This window comes from Scophthalmus maximus, chromosome 9 (genome assembly GCF_022379125.1).
Source record: "Scophthalmus maximus strain ysfricsl-2021 chromosome 9, ASM2237912v1, whole genome shotgun sequence".
Classification (NCBI taxonomy): Eukaryota; Metazoa; Chordata; class Actinopteri; order Pleuronectiformes; family Scophthalmidae; genus Scophthalmus; species Scophthalmus maximus.
This window is the reverse complement of record NC_061523.1, coordinates 8,046,628-8,065,000: the sequence shown is the minus strand read 5'-3', so window position 1 is coordinate 8,065,000 and position 18,373 is coordinate 8,046,628. Positions and strand designations below refer to the sequence as shown.

The following is an 18,373-nucleotide window of genomic DNA, read 5'->3' as shown; positions in this document are numbered from 1 at the left end:
TTCAGTGTGTGCTTGCTCCGGTTCGTCCAAGTGCTTGCATGTCTATATTTTTTCTGCAACCATTTTCGAGTGTGGTTGTGTGTGTGCAGCCATACATGCTTTTGATTTTTTGCTTACGTGAGAGAGAGAGAGAGAGAGAGAGAGCAGTCTAATCAGGACACAGAAGAGGAGCTCCCCCTCTGGCTGTATACTGAAGCAGTGAGCTGAGCAACAGTTGTGCACTGGGCTGCTCACCACCTTAAACCTTGACACTAATGCTGCTGCCTTCTTATCGTATGCGCAGCTAAGCAGCTCCTGGGAACAGGCAGCATGCAGCGATGTTCGAGCTGCTCCGATGCCGATGCTCCGCTAAAAAACAAAAACGGGGAAAAGGAATTACCATCACTGAGCAGGAAGATTAGAAAATCAGCTGCGTCCACGCACGTTATCCAAAACCACATTCATTTTAAACTAAATTCAATATTTTTTCCCCTCAAAATACTATTAAAAAAAATAAGCGGCACTTGTGTCAAAGATGTGACTGTTTTGTATTATCTGCCTGGATTTATTATCCTGAAAAAGAAACACGGGCCGAGCTGAGAGCACCTAATTCATCTGAGATGATAAGATGAGTTTTCTCAGCCGATGCCAAACCTGCGGAGGGGGCTACATGGAGACGGGAGAGACGGCGGGCGAGGGGTTGGAGGTTGATTGCTGATTTCCATTTCTATTTCTAGGACAAAGAGGAGAAGGGGCTGATGGGCTGGGACATCTATTTAGATCCATTTCATTCTGCCATAATCAGGCTTTAGCCATGCCCTAATACTCGGGATTAGAAAAGGTTCAAAGAGCAAACATCTAGATCCCCCTGCATTATTCCAGTCTGCCAACCTCACTCTGTATGTGTTTGCATATGTGTGTGTGTGTGTGTGTGTGTGTGTGCGTGTGTGTGTATGTACACACGTGCATGCTTGCCGGGGAGGGTTATCTCTGGATTCAGGCCCATAAACCTAATCCGGACCCTCCCTGTGCTCGTCCAGGAGTGAAATATTCTCGGTCCCCTTTCTCCTTCTTCCCCCGTCTCCGACTCTGCTTCACTAATGTAAACAAAATCTGAGATATGAATATTGCAGGTATGACAAATGGCCATTTCTGCTGTGACACTCCGTTCGCTGCAGACTCGCGTACCTGACTGGCTGTGTTTAGCTCCCCCCGCTTTGCCTCGAATGGATGAAACAGCTTGTGTGCGTGCTGGTGTTTTTTCCCGTGATGCTAAGTGTGAGTGATCCGATGGAGGTCGTGCCTGCTTAGGTATTTAGCTTTTCTTTTTTTTTTTCCTGAAAATGTAGACATTCTTACTGGTGGTTACTGTGACTATACCCGGTGCCTGCTTGGCTCGTCTAAGTGGAAGTCTGACTGCTGTGGAGAATGGAAGGGGGGGGGGGGGGCGAGCGGTCTGTGAAAGGTAGCCAATGAATGTCACCTCTCATCCACTTTCTCATTAAACAACCTGCTCTGTCTGTCACACGGGCTGTATCCATCCCCGCGTTGGGCGCCGCGGGCACGTGATCGCGCACACACACTTGCACATTTGCGCTGTGTGAAAGCAAGCCCCCCCCCCCCCCCCCACTGGGCTGGACAAGAATAATAAGCAGCAGATGATTCATGATGGAGATGGGGAATGTATTCAGCGGGACCACCTGAGTGACCTCATTTAGCAAAACCTGAGAATAAATATAGACCACCGCGTCGCACTCTCAGCCTCGGCTCGCGTCGCCTCGGCCAGTCAGCACTGCGTCTCTCACACGTCTCCCACTCTCCTCCGCAGAGCACCTGAGGGAGCAGTCCTTCCACTCCCCCCGCCCCTCCCCGAAAGTCCCTGTGAAATCCGTGTGCGGTTGTGTATATATATATATATATTTTTTTTCTATGTAAGTGTGTGCATTCACGTGCGCATGTTAATGTGTGAGCAGCGGTGGGTACGTGTACAGTATTGGAACGGGAGCATTCGTTGCGAGCCAGCTCCTTCCCTTGTACGGCTTTCTGTTGGCGGATACTTCGTACTGTAGATATTTCCCAACATCAACATTTGGCACCTGGTTTCTCTTATGACTTCAGCAGCTGTAGATCTTTTGTTCTCCCACTAGTCACTCTGTGGCCAGTGATCCACACCCACAAAAAGGGCCCTAAATCATACCAAAAAAAAAAAAACCCTCTTTGGAGCCGACCGCTTTATAAGAAAAAAAGAGAGGCAACATTCCTTCATGCAATGACCAGTTCTTTTCGGTATTCTGGACCGCTAACGTTGAACCGGTTTGCTCCACTAAATCATTAGCAGCAGACTGGCTTCCTTTGTTCTCCATCCTGTCGTTTGCTTTATCCCCTTGTGTTTTTTTCATCTCCGTTGAGGCACATAGGAAGACCCAATTCCCCAGTTTCCTCTTTCCAAAACATGACATGACCGTCGGCCTTTTAATATCTGGAAATCCAGATTTGGATTAACGTCAGTATGTGGGGATGAAATGAGGGAGGGAGGGAGAGAAAGAGAGGGGGGGGGGGCAGAAAAAAATTGAGTCAGAGAAAGAGGAGATAGAGTGAGTGAAAGGCTTTCAGATTAAAGGGGGGGGGGGGGGGACGCTGGCAGCGTGTCCTTGTTGTGGAGTTGGCAAGCATCGTTTTTTAAATGTGAACCCTGACATAATAGATGTAAATACACTGATATCAGACAGGGATTAGAATGACAAACGCAGGCGTGCGTGGTACGTCACCGACTGCAATTTCTTAGAGAGATACATTTTTTAATGCACTCAACAGTTGTCTCCCGTAGCCGATTTCCATCTTGAGTAGTACTTGAAAGATGGAGTCACATAAGGAAACGTGGTTGAAATTTGGACACGGTTAATCGGATTAAGAATTTCCAGCAGGACGGCGGGGGCCCTGAATTATTTGACATTTTCAAATGGCCTCAGTACAAACAACATGTAAAGTGATCACGTCTTTATAAATCCAGGTCGCTCTCAGTTGTTAGCCTAAACAGGAGCCTCCGAGGGCCGACTTATCATCGGGCCACATCAGGAACGCGGGAGCCTGAAGGAAAAGTTAATTTAGATGACAGAAGCAAGTTAACACTGGGAAGATTTGCTCTCCCCGAGCGGATATAAAATTCATAGCATGACGCTCACTCTTAGTCAGATTATTCGAGCGCCTTTGAGCTCCTCGCTCTTCAAAGAGCTCCTTTTTTTTTTTTTTTTTTTTGCGCAACCTTGCCCTGGACATTTTTTGCAAAAATCGAAAGAAGAGGAGAAATTGGGTGGAAAATGGCAGGATGGGGTGAGCACTCGTGGCAGCGTCTGGGCCATTCAGGCCGGGAGCCTGCGCGCCTTTGAGGCTGGAAACGGGCTTGTTCACCTCACCGTGGTTTGAATGTTCCCCTTAGCAGAGACACGCTCCCTGCATAGACTTTACATAAATCAAAAGACTCACTTAGCCTTGAGTGTTCGTTCACATTAATGCCCCACGTAAATTTGAAATCTCTCTGTTCCTGCGCTGCACTCGGCTCCGGCTGGCCCCCTCGTATATATCCCAGTGTCCGGCTCACTCAGTCATGTTGAGTCTACGCAGCGGGGGGAACTCGCCAAAGAGCTCCCGACGCGATGTTATCGCAATCATTTTCACAAATTATCACGTACCCCCGGCCGCACTCGCAATGCGCCGTCGTTCACTTTGTAATTTAGAGCCTGGGTACGATCTGATAATGTAACATAACATTAGTGCAATTCATTATTTAGCTTTCTTCAATTTCGCCCGAGTACAAAGCCGAAGTCCCACAGGGCAACAAAATGTCAGCATTAATAATACTTAGGAATGACAAGGCATGAATCAACTCGATGAGCTTTTCCATAGCTGCGGAGCCACATTTCAACACTGCCCGATGCAAAATGGTTTTTTGAAGCGGGGAAGTGCATGTACAAACATCCATACGTCATGCCAGCGAGGTAGGCATTTTGATGTTCGTGGTGCATTGTTTGGACGCAACCCAAACCCAACCCCCCCCCCCCCCCCCCCCCCCCCCCCCCCCCCCCCCCACCCATCTGTAGCCCAGTCTGCCTCCTGACTGTCATCATTAGATAAGCACCCTCTCCAAGACTATCTCATCATAATGAGGGTGCCATCTGAAGCAATCGCCCAGGGAGATGGTCATCGACTTAAGAGGGAGGGGAGGGGAGGGGCCAGATAGCGCGGATAAAAAAAAATAAAATAAATGAAGTGAGCGAAAAAACAGGCCGAGGGAGGGACAGACCGAGACGGATAATATGAGGAAGAGAAACAAAAGCATTTCAGAGGAAGGGAGTTAAAACAGCAGACTAAGCGGAGATGGAGAGCATTTGGGGAATTCCAAAATTAGAGCTGCCATCGCATGCGCACGCGCACACGCACACGCACACACACACACACACACACACACACACACACACACACACGCACGCCCGCCTTGTGCTTCGCCGCCCAGTGTAAAGGTCAGAGTCACACTCTGTCTCCCTAGGTCATTATCATGTGCCCTGAAATAGACGGCCAATTGTGTCACAGTGTCTGAAGTGAATGTGACATTGAATAAACAACCCTGGACCCTGAGCTCCTCAGTCAAGTCGGGGCAGAAGCCCACACTTTAAAAACAAATGGAAAGAAGCTGACACGCACGCGCTCTAATATAGAAATGGACACACAAACACACACACACACACACACACACACAGACGCACGCACGCACATTAAGGGAGGCATTTAGCTCTCAGCACTACCAGCAAGTAATGACACATGTGGCTCAGAGGGAGTAAGCTGCTCGAGGACTTGGCAGGCAGCTGGAACTCTCGCTGGCATGTCTCACTGCAAAAGTATGCACAGACCGAAAAGCACACACTCCCTCTCTTTCTCTCTCGCTTTCACACACACACGCACACACACACACGCTCACACACGCGCACACTCACGTGCACGCGCACAGGTCTGACCGTGTTCCTCCTCTCCACCTCAGCGCCCGCCCGCCCTCCCTCGGCAGGCTCTAATGTTGTTCCATTCATTTGACTTCACTTCATCGTGGTAATGAGAGATACCGTCGAGGGGAGCTGGCGGGTGATTGAGGGTGCGAACGGCTAATCAGTGGAACAGCTAATCAGTGCTTGTCGTAAATATTGATTGGTTCTGTGCGTTTTTTGGACGTGCTCATTAACCAGTGTGTCATCTTCTCTCCTCCTCTTCTCTCCCCTTCTGCCGCTCTTCTACTCTTCACCCTCCATCACCTCCCGTCTTGCACCCTCTCCTCTCCTCCCTCCCTCTGTGTGTCCTTCCCCCTCTTCCCTCCTCCAGCGACCTCCAATGGCACAGTCGAGGGCCTGGAGAACCGGGAGGGAGGCGTGTGCAAGAGCCGAGCCATGAAAGTCATCATGAAAGTCGGACAAGGTAAACGTGCGCTCACCTCACATGCAGAAGCACAACGCAGCGCCGGTGCCTTAAAGCCATGTTTCACTTTGGTGGGACATTTTCATTTATCGCCATGTGTGCCGAGCGTGACTTTGTCGGCCAGCAGCTTCTGACGGGAGAGCCGCCCTCTCGTAACTTTAAAGTTACGCTATGAAAGAGAACAGGCCACTGGCGTTGATGGTTTTCATCATTTTTTTTTTATGACTTCTTACCTCGAGCCGAGGGGGTAAATCAATATCATTGTTCTGTGACTCACAGTGGTGTCACATCATACTGATGTGTTCAAAACTATTCCATCGGTTGTACAAAATTCTCTCATCGAATTTGACAAATCCAAGAACAGTGTAAAGCCACAGAATTGTCATCAATCATAGGTCATAATGTATGTTTGAACTTGATGTACTGTATGTGAAATTTACAAAATAATTTCATCTACTGTAAATTGGAGCCGTACATCACTAAACAGTATAGACAGCCCCAACATGAACAGCCTTTAATAGTGGACCAAAAAAATGACCCCAGACTTTCTAAAGTGTTCATTTATTTTTGAATAAATAAATACATGAAAGAATAAATAAATAAATCTGTCAACAAGATACAAGAAGTTGTCAACAATGTTAAGCTTGTCTCACGAAGCATAATAAACCCGCATAACTGGTTTCCAAAGGAGTAATTGATAACACAGTGTTACGCTGCTTTAATCAAATTTGATGACATATGATTACACACATAAACAAATCCCTCCAGTGTGTGGTAACACTTTTTATTTATAAATGTTTATAGACACGTATAAATTAACCACAGGCAAGTTTTTCAATCACAAATCATGTTGAGATCAACAGTTCATTGCCAAGAAAAGCTTGCACAGTTGACATAAACATAAGCAAATAGATGTGATTATAATAAGCCCTGCAACTATTATATGTAACATAATTATGATTACAGCTTTGTTAAATTAATTATCTGTGAGTTTAAATGCGTTAATAAACACTTAAGGTGTCCTTATGCGTGGTTACAACACATTATAGTTCGATACAAAGTATACGTTTTTAATCTATATACTGGCTGTTATTGCTAAGAATTTAAATGAGAATATTTTTTCAAATTATACAGTATGATAAAAATGTTCCTAAAAAATGGTAACCCACAAATGAAAACAGTTCAAAATAAAAATAACGGTAAATCAACAATTGTTAATAGTCGGGTGATATGATAATGCACACGGTGAGGTGATAGAGATTTGTCTGACCATACTGTCGACTCCGTGGTGACTGTCCCTTTAATAGCTGGAGTTGTATAAGGTCATCGCAGTCAATGTTGCGGATCGATATGCCGGGCTGCCTCATGGACTGCACTATTGGATTCACAGGATTTTTGCGTCAATGTGATGAAGTACCCTGGTTGGTCAGATCTTTATTTAGGTATATGTCTGTAATTAAAGAACGTTCCCATCTGATTAGTTCCTCAATTTAATCATGATATATATATTCCTGATCATGCTGTAAAAAAAAAAAGAGAAGCTTGTTACCATATTCCCCACCTCTAATAGCCGTTCACAGGAGGTTTTCAAATAAATCCTTTCGTAGACAAACTCTGTTTGTGCAAATGGTGAGAGAGAGGAATGAGTTCAGAAGGAAGACTCCACTCTGATGTTCCTCAGAGGCTTCGCAGCCCGATTCTTGTACAATAATCACAGGATGAAGAAGAAGAAAAAAGTTTGGAATGTGACTGCATGGTCGGGGCAAGTCAACTCAAAAACGCTGTAAACAAAATAGCTTTGTTTGGATATCCTCGGACACAACATTTGGTTTGCATCATGTGTTTCACTTTTAGACGCAATTTTGTCCAATATGCGGACATCCATATCCTGCACTTTGACAGGGTTTAGTACACAGATGTGTTACTCTGTAAACACTCTGGCCTTTTCCTGGTGCGCTTGTTTTGACTGAAACAGACACTTACCATCTGAGGGGAACATCTGCCTGCCACGGAGATCTTTTTTCAGCTTTAAAAGCTCGATCTCAACACGTCAAAGAAACAAACCGAGACTTGCAGAGAAAATCGGCAAAGAGTGTTCGTGTTCGTGTGTGTGTGTGTGTGTGTGTGTGTGTGTGTGTGTGTGTGTGTGTGTGTGCATGTGCATGTCTAAAAATTTGTGTGCAGATATTTTGAATGTTGGCTAGTTGGATGACAGCAGTGTATCCTGGCAGCCGGCAGAATTCTAGAAGCTAACAAGCTGCTGATGCTAGTGAGGTCTGAGTCGGAAACAAATCCAGCAGAAACAGTGGGAAAAACAGCCGAGCAGACGGACAGGCATCCCATTATCTCTCCATGTTGGTCAATCAGAGCATCCGACGGCACCGGGGAAGCACACACACTTGTTGCACATAAAAATCACCTGCTCGCCCCCCCGAGCATGTTAACGAAAAAATTAGAAAAAAGGAAATGTCTTATTCGTGGAAAGTTCCAGGAAAGTTCCTCCTCGGCTTGCGAGTGTGTTTCCTCCGCGGCTGTCGGCTGTTGCTCAACTTCGCCAGAGCCATGCGCTCATTTTTCCCGAAAAGCAGTCGGAAAGCGAGCTGTCACTCACAATCAATGTGCCCTAAAAACCTTGTTAGAAAAAGATGCTGCTGGCCCAGCTGCTACTACTTAATCTATATATATACTAAATCTATTTCTGTGGCTGGAATCTTTGATGCACTTATGTGCCCACCCAACCCAGTAATTATTTGAAGAGGGGCCGTGAGAAATTAGAGCATTGACAGAAACTTTGATTTAGCTGCGGTGGACCGTTTTCTTGGATGATTGTCCCCCCCCACCCAGAAAAAAATAATGAGGGTACCATTACCACTGCTGATTAATTGGCCGAAGGGTCGACAGAAAATTAATCCGACGGTCATTTATACCGCCGAGTCATTAACAGGCAAAAAAACAAACATTTGCTGGCTCTGCAAAGTGGGAAAAAAGTAGAAACCCTGCAGCTTTTCTGTTTGATTTAATTATAAAAGTGATGCATTTGGCTCGTGGGCCGATGGTGAGACAAAAGAGGTGATACGAGGACATCACCTTGGCCCCGGGACGACTGTGGAGGGCTGATTTTCTGCCATTTGAATTATCGAAAAAGTCCCTTTAAAAGACTGGGTTTGATGAAAACAGTCCTCATGGGCAGCATTAGACTGTCCGCAGCCACACAAGATGATGTTTCAACACACACACACACACACACACACACGCGCGCACGCACACAAACTAGGCCCCGACCCAAGATGGCATTGTGTTTAAGCCACATTTCCTCTGTCTCCCTGCCGCCGAATGCCAACACTTTCTCCGGCCAAGTCCCCGAGATCGGCCCATATGTCCACTCCTCTCGCGCGTCGCGCTATGGATTATATTTCTGTGGACCATCAGAAGAGGCAATATGCGCCCAGTCTTTTTAATGCGACATTTGCATTTTACCGTGGGCGGCGCTCCCGGGGCACAATCGCCGGGGCGAATCCTCCGTTTTTGGGGGGAAGTTATGCGGCGTGACACATCGATATCTGACTGTGCTTCAAGCGCCTTCCGTTCCGTCTTTTGTCCCGTGATGAAATGCAAAGTAAAGAAAGGAAGAGGAACTGAATGAACGGAAATTACGAGGAGGAGCGCATGTTTTATACATACATCGCTGCTCAGCACTCTCTTTCTCCCCCTGCACGTCATGTCACTGTGCTCATTAGAAATATGTTGACTCACCGCCTCGCACGCATCCCCCCCCCCTCTCGTTTTCTCTCCCAACATAACTGTCTCTCTCCAGTGTCGCTCGATCATTGTCTCCCTCACTCTCGACCCTCCCCCCCCCCCCCCCCCTCTCCCCTCCCGCGTTCTCACTCCTTCTGGCGGGTTGGCAGTTCTGAGGTAGTTGCTGTCTGCATAGCTAAGGGAAATGTCAGCAGCACACACAGAGAGAAAAAAATGGGTCAGAACATTACAACGCTCCCCGCACATGCTCAGTGGTTGACGCACAGTGTCGGTCTGTATGCACGGATTGAATCAGATCACCGTGTCCTCTCATATCCTCTGCCATGCGTGAATGTTCCCACTTCTCACTCCTGTCTTTTCTCATCAATTATTGACGGCACACAACGGCTCCCGGCTAGAATTCACCAGTGCCGCAATCAGTACGGAGCGTTGTGGCGGTCCGGACACAAACATGGGGGAGAGGCGAGCAGCGGGGATCAAAATTGTAAATGGTGCGGTTTTTCTTCACCCCGAGAACTGGACACTGTCACGAATCCCTGCGACTCCTTTGTCTCTCCTCATTACTTTTCTTTTTTCCACCCTCTCCCTTTTCCCCATGTTCAATCTGCCAGACGTCCCACACCCACATCATTTCACTCGACAAGTCTCGGCCGAGCCGGGGTGGAAATAGCAAATAGACTGCTAGACTGTCAGGCCCTTTTCACTCACACACACACACACACACACACACACACACACACACACACACACACACACACACACACACACACACGCGTCATACAAACTTGCCATGAGGGACTCAGATGTAAATTGCCTCCCCACACGCCCTCCTCTCTATTTCTTGCACACACGCCTTGAGCAGGCCTTTGGGCAGAGGCAGATAAGGCCTGATGGAGGAGCGGCATCTGATAGCGTGCTGTGGAATCCATCCGACCGTCTTCGGCGATAGTATATAACGGCCCTCCGTCTGCCGGCCCGGCCCTCGTAAAAAAAAAGAGCCACGCCGCGGACCCACCAGTGTTTACCCCACAAAAGACTTCAAAGTGCGCGCGCGGAAATCACAACAGACGGACAGATAAACTGTCTGTTTCCTTTGCGCTCCCCTCGGAGCGGATGTGCGGCCCCCCCCTCCCCTCTGATTCTCCTCGTCTTCCCCTTTCTCTCCCCCGTCCTCCTATTCTCTCCCCGTCAGACGTGTGCCTCTCTCCGGCAGAGTTAAAGCCAGAGCAATAAATAAGGCATATTATGGCCTTTTAACGTGATGAATAATGTAAAACAATAAAAAGTTAATATATAACTACTTTACCCTCATTCTGCCATGCCTAAGTGTATTGTAAGTATATTCTAGGTGTGTGTGCATACATGTGTGCACGTGTGTGTGTGTGTGTGTTGGTGCACGTGCGCGTGTGTGTTTCCTCATGAAAGTGTTGGAAATGCCTGTGTGAGTGTTTGCTGAAGGAGCTGCTGATGTAGATGTGAGCTCATTTTTTACGACAGGACAGGGATACTGGCGTGTTTCACAGACGTTTGCTAACTTGTCCTTCCTCTCTGTTTTTTTTCTTCTTTTTTTTTTTGCTCCTTTCATCTTCACTTCTGAAATGCTTTCAACACAAGCAAAGATAACCTTCTCTGTGTATAAATGATATATCAAAAAGATGATAAAAAATAATCCCAGCCGACGCGGAGGAGCAAGTCATTGTGATTCAGCGCGCGCCGCTTGCCAAGGCCGACTTTTTCTGAGTGTTTTTGTTTTGTTTGTGTTTCCCCACAGTTCCGAACGCGGTAAACCCCGCGGCTCCGGATGCTCCAGAAGACAACGCCATCCCGGAGTCCAGTCCCAGTCCGCCTGACCAAGGTCGGATTGGGCCCGAGATGCCAGGGAGCTCTGGTGAGCAGATTGACAGACCCAACACTTACACCCACCAACCGCTTGTCGAGACTCTCCTCAGAGTGCTTTTGAGTTTCTACACTGCAAATATTTTAGCAAGATAAAGTTAAAGCTGTTTAAGAAAAAAAAAAAACACACACACACACACACACACACACACACACACACACACACACACACACACACACACAACGAATTCACAGCCTCAAGGGATCCGCTAATAATTAATCGCATTAATCCTAAAGAGAGAAAATAAAAATCATAGTTGACTCACCCAAAGTACACATTCTCTCTTTCATGCCACTGGCATTATAATTCTTTTTGAATGCCTGGGCTCAACATGCTAGAAGAGGTGTAAAACCAATATTGGCCATGATAAAACAATCCCCACCTCAACGCAGCCTGTATATGAAACTCCACCCAAAACAAATACAGCTCACCCTTTACATCATTTATTTATGCCGTACACAAAGAGCGCTCTGCACCCCAGGAGACTCCAAGATATACTACTTTATTATATATCATCTTAAACCTCATTAGAATTGCAGATCAATGAAGATTAAAAGCCGAGTTAAGCGAAGAAGTCACTTCAGCCTCCTCGGATGCTCTGGGCCCTCCTTGTATCCTGTTTTCACCAGCACCTTTCATAGCTGTTTCCTACAGGGGGAACCACTCCCTTTTTTTTTTTTGTTGATCTCTCCCTACACTAACTTTTTGACTTACTCCACAACTTTGTATGCCACAAACTTCCTCCGAGTACAGACTGTTCCGACCTGTCCCAATGTGATAAGCCGTCCACATTTCATAATTGCTTATTTGACATTAGTTTCCTCTATAAAAAGATTTTCCAAATGTCACTTTTTCCCATTTTTCGGGGCTTTTACCTGTCTGCCATTGTTAGATCAGTGATTATGTCAAGTGAAGGAGTGGAGGGTGGAATGAAGGACGTGTCACTGTTCGGTTTGAGGGCCTGATATTTCAGGAATGAAATTTTCTGACAGCCTCTCTGCAGCTCTCTCCAGTGCCCAGAATGTATTAAAAAAAAAATCTGCGCGCCTCTGATTTCACCGATAACACAGTGGAATTGGTAGCTTTCAGTGATGTCATTTAGTTGTGATAAGGCGCAGCGGACAGTTCTCCCCCCGTCTCAATAAATGGTTAAGTGCAGAGTGGTCAGCGGAGTGCGGAGACACAGTCATTAGTGGGGATGGCCGTCCCTGGAGGAATGAGGCTCTTTTGTGTGTGTGTGTGTGTGTGTGTGTGTGTGTGTGTGTCTGTGAGTGTCTGTGTGTGTGTGGGGGGGGTCATGGACAGTAAAGAGGAGGTGCTGGTGAGTGGGGGGGGGGGGTCCCTGCTCTTTGGCAGCAGCTGCATGCATACATGGAAAACAGATTTGGTTCTTCTCAGATTTCAGTCACTGGAGGAGTCCGCCATTCTCTCTCCCATCCAGTAACAATCCCCCCTCCTCCCTCCTCCTCTTCCTCCTCATCCTCCTCCTCCTCGTCCTCCTCCTCCTCCTCCTCATCCCCGTCCTGAACCCTTCAGACAAAAGCATAAATAAAAATCAGATGTTCAGATATGCCCTCCTCATTTTTTCCCCCTCTCATATCTCACTCGGCCCCTGCCGTACGAGTGTGGCCTCGACATGTCATACGACCTCAACTCTTAATCGCAGCAGGGATCTCTGTAATGCTGAGCGATGACTGTGGATTTCATTAGGAGGCTATTTTGATTGAGCTTATTCAATTAGATCCCGTCAATGGGACTGTTAGTCGTGCAGGGGCAAACAACAAACAGGGCTGTGATCATGGTTGATATATTCGCAGCGCGGTAAGATGTAGATATGTCAGGAACTGGCTAACTGTTAACGTTATTACCCCTCTGATTGTTCTGCGGTCTCTGAGGTACTGTATGGAAATTATTGTAGCGGGCAGTGGTGTTTATAAATCTTTTTTTGTTTTATTCTTTGCAAACCAAGGGCATCCCCAGGGTAATGAATATTTTTCTTTTGGACGTCCTCTTCAGTCAGGAATAACCACACTGCCCTCTCTGCGATACTTCAAAGTGATGTATTTATTCAAACAAATAGTGAAAATACAGGCACGTTCTGTTTGTTGATGCAGGGCACCTAAATCAACTCTTTTAATAGTTTCATAGAGTGAAACTAGAGCAGCGACGGTGCTGCAAGGCTTTTGCATCCCACCTCCATCTTGTCTACATATGGCAAAAGTAGAACTTCAATGCACACGTGAAAACCATCTTTTTGATGTACCCTTTTTTTTCTCCATATAATAAATCTCAAAGATATAAAATAGAAATGTGGGGGTGAAAAGACCTTCCCCTGGTCGCCTCAAAAGTTAGACTGCCCTCCTTTCAGCAAAAGTAAATTGACAGCACCCCTTCCTTCTCGGACCCTCCCTCCCTCCCTCTCTCAATAACTTTTGTTCAGTCCCTAACTCCTTGATCTTTTTACGTCTCTCTCTCTAGACACCATGAATCAGGAGGAGGGTTCCTCGTCCAACTCGGACGGCATCCTCGGCTCCCGAGTGGCCGTGTTCTCCGCCATCGGGGCCGGCTGCATCATCTTCCTCCTGCTCATCCTCCTCCTCGTCATCCTGCTCATCAAGATGCGCAAGCGCGCCAGGAAGCACGCCCACTCTCAGCCCCGCCCGTCGGCGCTGTCGCTCAGCACGCTGTCCAACCCCAAGATGCCCGGGGGCACGGCTGGCACCGAGCCCAGCGACATCATCATTCCGCTGCGGACAGAGAACAACTACTGCCCTCACTATGAGAAGGTGAGCGGCGACTATGGCCACCCCGTCTACATTGTCCAGGAGATGCCCCCGCAGAGCCCCGCCAACATCTACTACAAAGTCTGACGTGCGCCGCACAGCCCGCGACACAGCCAGGAGAGAGAAAGGAGGAGCGCTTGATTTATGTTCCTGGGAAGAACACCTTCCTTTGCATTCTGGGGACTTGATGCTTCTTCAAGCCCCTGTTATTTCTACCACCTGCTGCACAAATCTGGAGAGACACGCACTGACCAGTAACCAGCGGGGTTGTGAGCTGACTGTTGAGAGGTTTATTCTGTTTGTTTGGGTTGTCTGAAAATCCCCACCACCCCCCACCTCCTCCTTACCTCCTCCTCCCCATCTCCCCCCCTACCCAATGTCTACGTGTCCCTGCTGTGCGCCAACAGGGGGGCAGGGCTGGAGCAAACCAACAGATGGAACTTTAGCTTCCTGGTTTGCTGTCCCCTTTAATGGGCAGGATATAACTTATCTGGGTTCCCTGAAGTACAGTCTGTGCTTCACCCAATTAAACACACCACCATAGCACACTAGCCAGGAACAGGCAGACACAGGCCCCGGACGCCACTCCGCCTGCAGTTTGTGTGCAAGCATAAAATGTGTGTGTGTGTGTGTGTGTGTTCGTGTGTGTGTGTGTGTGTGTGTGTGTGTTAGTCAGGGCTCCGTGCTGGACCAGGAAACTCTCCAGATAGCTCAGGTATCAGACACAGTGTGTGGAATAAAGTGTTCCTCTCCCTTCGCACCTCTGATGTTTGCCTTACTTACTATTTTTGATGGAGGATTCTTTCGAACCCTGAGTCAGTTCACAAAGCAGTTGTATTTTGTTAGACTTTTCCTACAAGTGCACAATGTATAGAGTTGAATAGATCACCGTCATTACCCCATCTGTACACCACCCACGTCATCCATTGCATTCGTCCCCCCCCCCCCCCCCCCCCCCCCCCCCCCCCCCCCCCCAGAAGAATCACCCTGACCCGGACTGTTGATGTCGAGGCGTGTATGAGTAGGTGTATAAGTATTTGTGTGTGTGTGTGTGTTCCCGGGAATACTCCCTTCTCCACTGGTCTGATGTGAGCTTTACCATTACCCTGGTATTTATGACCTACTTGTATGAATCTGTGTCCTCTGGGACTGTGTGTTTGAGTGTGTTTGGACATGTCTAGACCAGTCTAGTATCCGGGCAGACTTATTGGCTTAGGGGTAAAATAGTAAGTTACTGTATCATGAGCTTCAAAAGCACGACAGACCGAACGCGCCGCCAGACAGACATGCCCAAGATCTTACAGAATCCATCTCGCGCTCGAGCTGTCTGATCTGATGGGCTTTCAGATTTCTTTTTTTTTCTTCAAAAAGCAGGCAGGTTGATATTTGCTTGTCCGGGCTTCTGGTGCTACAGAGTAAGGATCAAACAGTTAGTTGTGCGCCTGCCGCTCGGGCGAGGTGCACGTCGGTTGGCCTACATTAGGTAGGTTGCCCCATATACGTACAGGTCGGACGGCGAGCTGTGGCTGAACACCGGGATGCGTCATTGTCAGATGCCAATTGGCAGATGCCATCTGTAGATGAGTCGGTGGAGTGTGCAGTCAGCGGTGTCGCCAGCGTGTGACTAATCTATGTGCCATCTCCGTGCCCACACTCACCAGCCAGGGAGGAGAGAGAGAGACAGAGATAGAGAGGGGATAAAGGAGAAAATGTTCCTGTGACTTGGCGCTAACCTGAGAGGAAGATGGCGGTGGGTGGGTGGGGTGGCTGGGGTGAGGGGGAGGGTGTAGTTTAGCATTCATTTTTTATTTTCCCCCCATCCTCTCACCAGTTGTGCTGTGAATAAAAATGCTGTGCAGAATATTCCACAGTCAAGGTGTTCAGCCGGCGAGGACACTGCAGCTCAGCTATCACACAGCCCAGGGCAGCGGCACCGAGGCGGGATTTACTGCGGCTGGATGTGTGTGCACACTAAAGCCCCCCTTTAGGTGGGGTGGGGAGAGAGAGAGAGAGAGAGGTGGTGGGGGGTGGGGGGGGGCGGGGGTGGTAGGGGTTGATTGAATCTGTCTGTGTGAACATGTAGCCGCTTGTATGTGTGCTTATTTCTGATTATATTTGCAATTTTTTCTTCTTCTTTGTGCGTGTATGTGTGTGTGTGTGTGTGTGTGAGCGTGCGCGCGTGCGTGTGTGTGTGTGTGTGTGTGTGAAAGCGTCTGTGGTGTGGCAGCTGAACAGACTTGTGTTTGGGGGGACTGGAGGAAGGTGCTCCGAAACACCGTGGCTGCCAGAGTACGGCGCGCCGCAGTCCCAGTTAATGATGTGTGAGAGGAGAGGCGAGAGGATAAGAACAGCTCCTCCTCAGTGCGCAGACACAAGCTCACGTTTGATGGCCCGCGCACACACACACACACACACACACACACACACACACACACACACACACACACACACACACACACACACACGAACGCGCGCGCACAGACACACCGAGACTGACGGGTCCAGGTTTATCTCCAGTCAAACGGTCGGACTGCCGGGTTGAATGTTTATTCACCGGCGGAGAAGACCCATCATCCGCTGCCACAAACTGTTGCCATCCACAGATGCACACTGCTGAGATAAAAGGCCGCCCGGCTCGAAGACTCGGGGAAGACTCCAATAGCTTTTGCGTGTCGTTAACCTTAGAGTTAACTGCCTAAGCAGCTGCTCGTGCTGTCGTGGTCCTGTGTTTTAACTCAGCATGCAGCCCCTCCCTCGGCCCTCTGTGAAACACATCCAGATCAAATATTTTTGTTTCGGACCGATGCGCATCCGTTCGCCTAAAACCAGCCAAGGGAGTCATTACCAGATTACCACAAACCATATCTCATTTTCATCCATTCTCGTGACCACTCAGTGTTGTTCAAATTTGGGGGGAGAGAAGAAAAAAATTCTCATCAATTGAGAGGAGATATCAGAGAAGTGTAAATATATGGATAGAGCCCAATTTAAGATGTAATTTCACCTGAACACTGCTCATAATAAAAAAATTTAAGATTAGATTTTTGTAATGGAGGATGTTTGTAAATAGCTGTCTTTTTAAAGTGTGTTTTGTAAGAATCCTTGCAATTTCTGTCTCTGTTTGCAATATGTTTTTATTTCATCTTCTTCTTCTAGAGTTAAACTGAATATTGCAAGGGACACACAGGCTGTCTCTTTTTTTTTTTTTTTTTTTTTTTTGCAGTGTCCGGTATTGTCAAAAAGTCTTTGTTACCACACGTGTTAAGAAAAAGAAAAAAAAAGAAGAACCCCCCCCCCCACACAAAACTGGGGCTCAGAGTTCTTACACCGTCGTCCAACAGGATGGGAGTCTCTCGGAAACTGTTCGGGACCGGAGCTTTTGTCACCGAGCGAGCGGCTCTGAGGTGGATACGTCGTGGGGATGATAGGGCCCCTTCCCTGTTGGAGACAGCACTTGACTCTGCGTATGAAGACTGTGTTATTCCACTGCCTTTGAGGTACCTTCACCTTCCACTCCATCATGAGATGTAACAGGAAAGAAACAAACATTTTTCTTTTTGCTTCCACAATGATTAATCTTTCCTCCGTTTTAATGAGTCTGTCGGGCCGGACGGAGAGAGACGTCGAGAGTGAGGGGGGGGGGGGAGAGGGAGGAAAAGGGAAAAGAAAAAGGAAAAGGGGCCACGCATATGAGAGTGTGACCGTGCTGCACTCGCCAATAAATCATCCGGTTTACTCCGCTCATTATCTCCCAGGCGGTCCTTTGTTTTAAAGTTGCTCTCTCTCCTCCTCCGTCTCTCCCTCCGCCCCTCTCCTTTGTCATCTCTCTTTTGCCTAATTTAGCACGAGGATGCCGGTCGCTCATAAACCACGAGCCTCACTGTAGGTTGACTTTTTCTGCTGTTGTTCAAAGCCACAGTATTATTTTACAATGTGCATGTGTAAGCAAAACCTGTTGAATTTGTTTCCCTTTGTTTGAATCATAACTGTCAAGTTTTGTTATTTTATTTCTCTCTCTTCATTTTTCTTTTGTTTTTTAGTTTTTTTGCCATTCACTTTTTTTTCCGCCGCTTCTCAGCGTAACCTATTGGCACCAGCTACAATGGATATAACGTTCCACCAGTTTGGAAACATCCGCATTATTGATAAATAAAATTTTTCCCATGGAACTTGTCGTGGAGTCATGCTCTTTCTTTCTTCGGTCATTGGTTGTCTCCCCCCCCCCCCCCAATGAGCTTTACCAATGTGTGTAAAAAGAGTCCATTTCCATGTCACTGACCACCTTGGTTCATGGTGGGAGCGTAAACCAGCCGCCCACGCTCACAGTACTTCCCTCTCAGCCCCCCCCCCCAAACCCTCACCTCAGGGGTCAGTGCTGCACAGATGGGTTTGTTCTGATACATTAGTCAGATTGAAATCACAAGCAGGCTTCATAAATTCATATTCTGGGTGTACGGACACGCCTTCTTGCATAGTAACTAATACCCGTATCAACCCG

General features: G+C 47.7%; 1 protein-coding gene across 1 annotated transcript in view; it reads left to right on the top strand.

Annotated features, from left to right (window-relative positions):
• The window catches only part of efnb1 (ephrin-B1), a 59,506-nt gene extending 41,462 nt beyond the window's left edge, over window positions 1–18,044 (top strand). The window contains exons 3-5 of the mRNA XM_035649954.2: window positions 5,344–5,436; window positions 10,967–11,083; window positions 13,571–18,044. Coding sequence (XP_035505847.2) covers window positions 5,344–5,436; window positions 10,967–11,083; window positions 13,571–13,962 — 602 coding nt within the window. The 3' untranslated portion in view covers window positions 13,963–18,044. The remainder of the gene's footprint in view (window positions 1–5,343; window positions 5,437–10,966; window positions 11,084–13,570) is intronic.
• The last annotated feature ends 329 nt before the right edge of the window (window positions 18,045–18,373 follow it).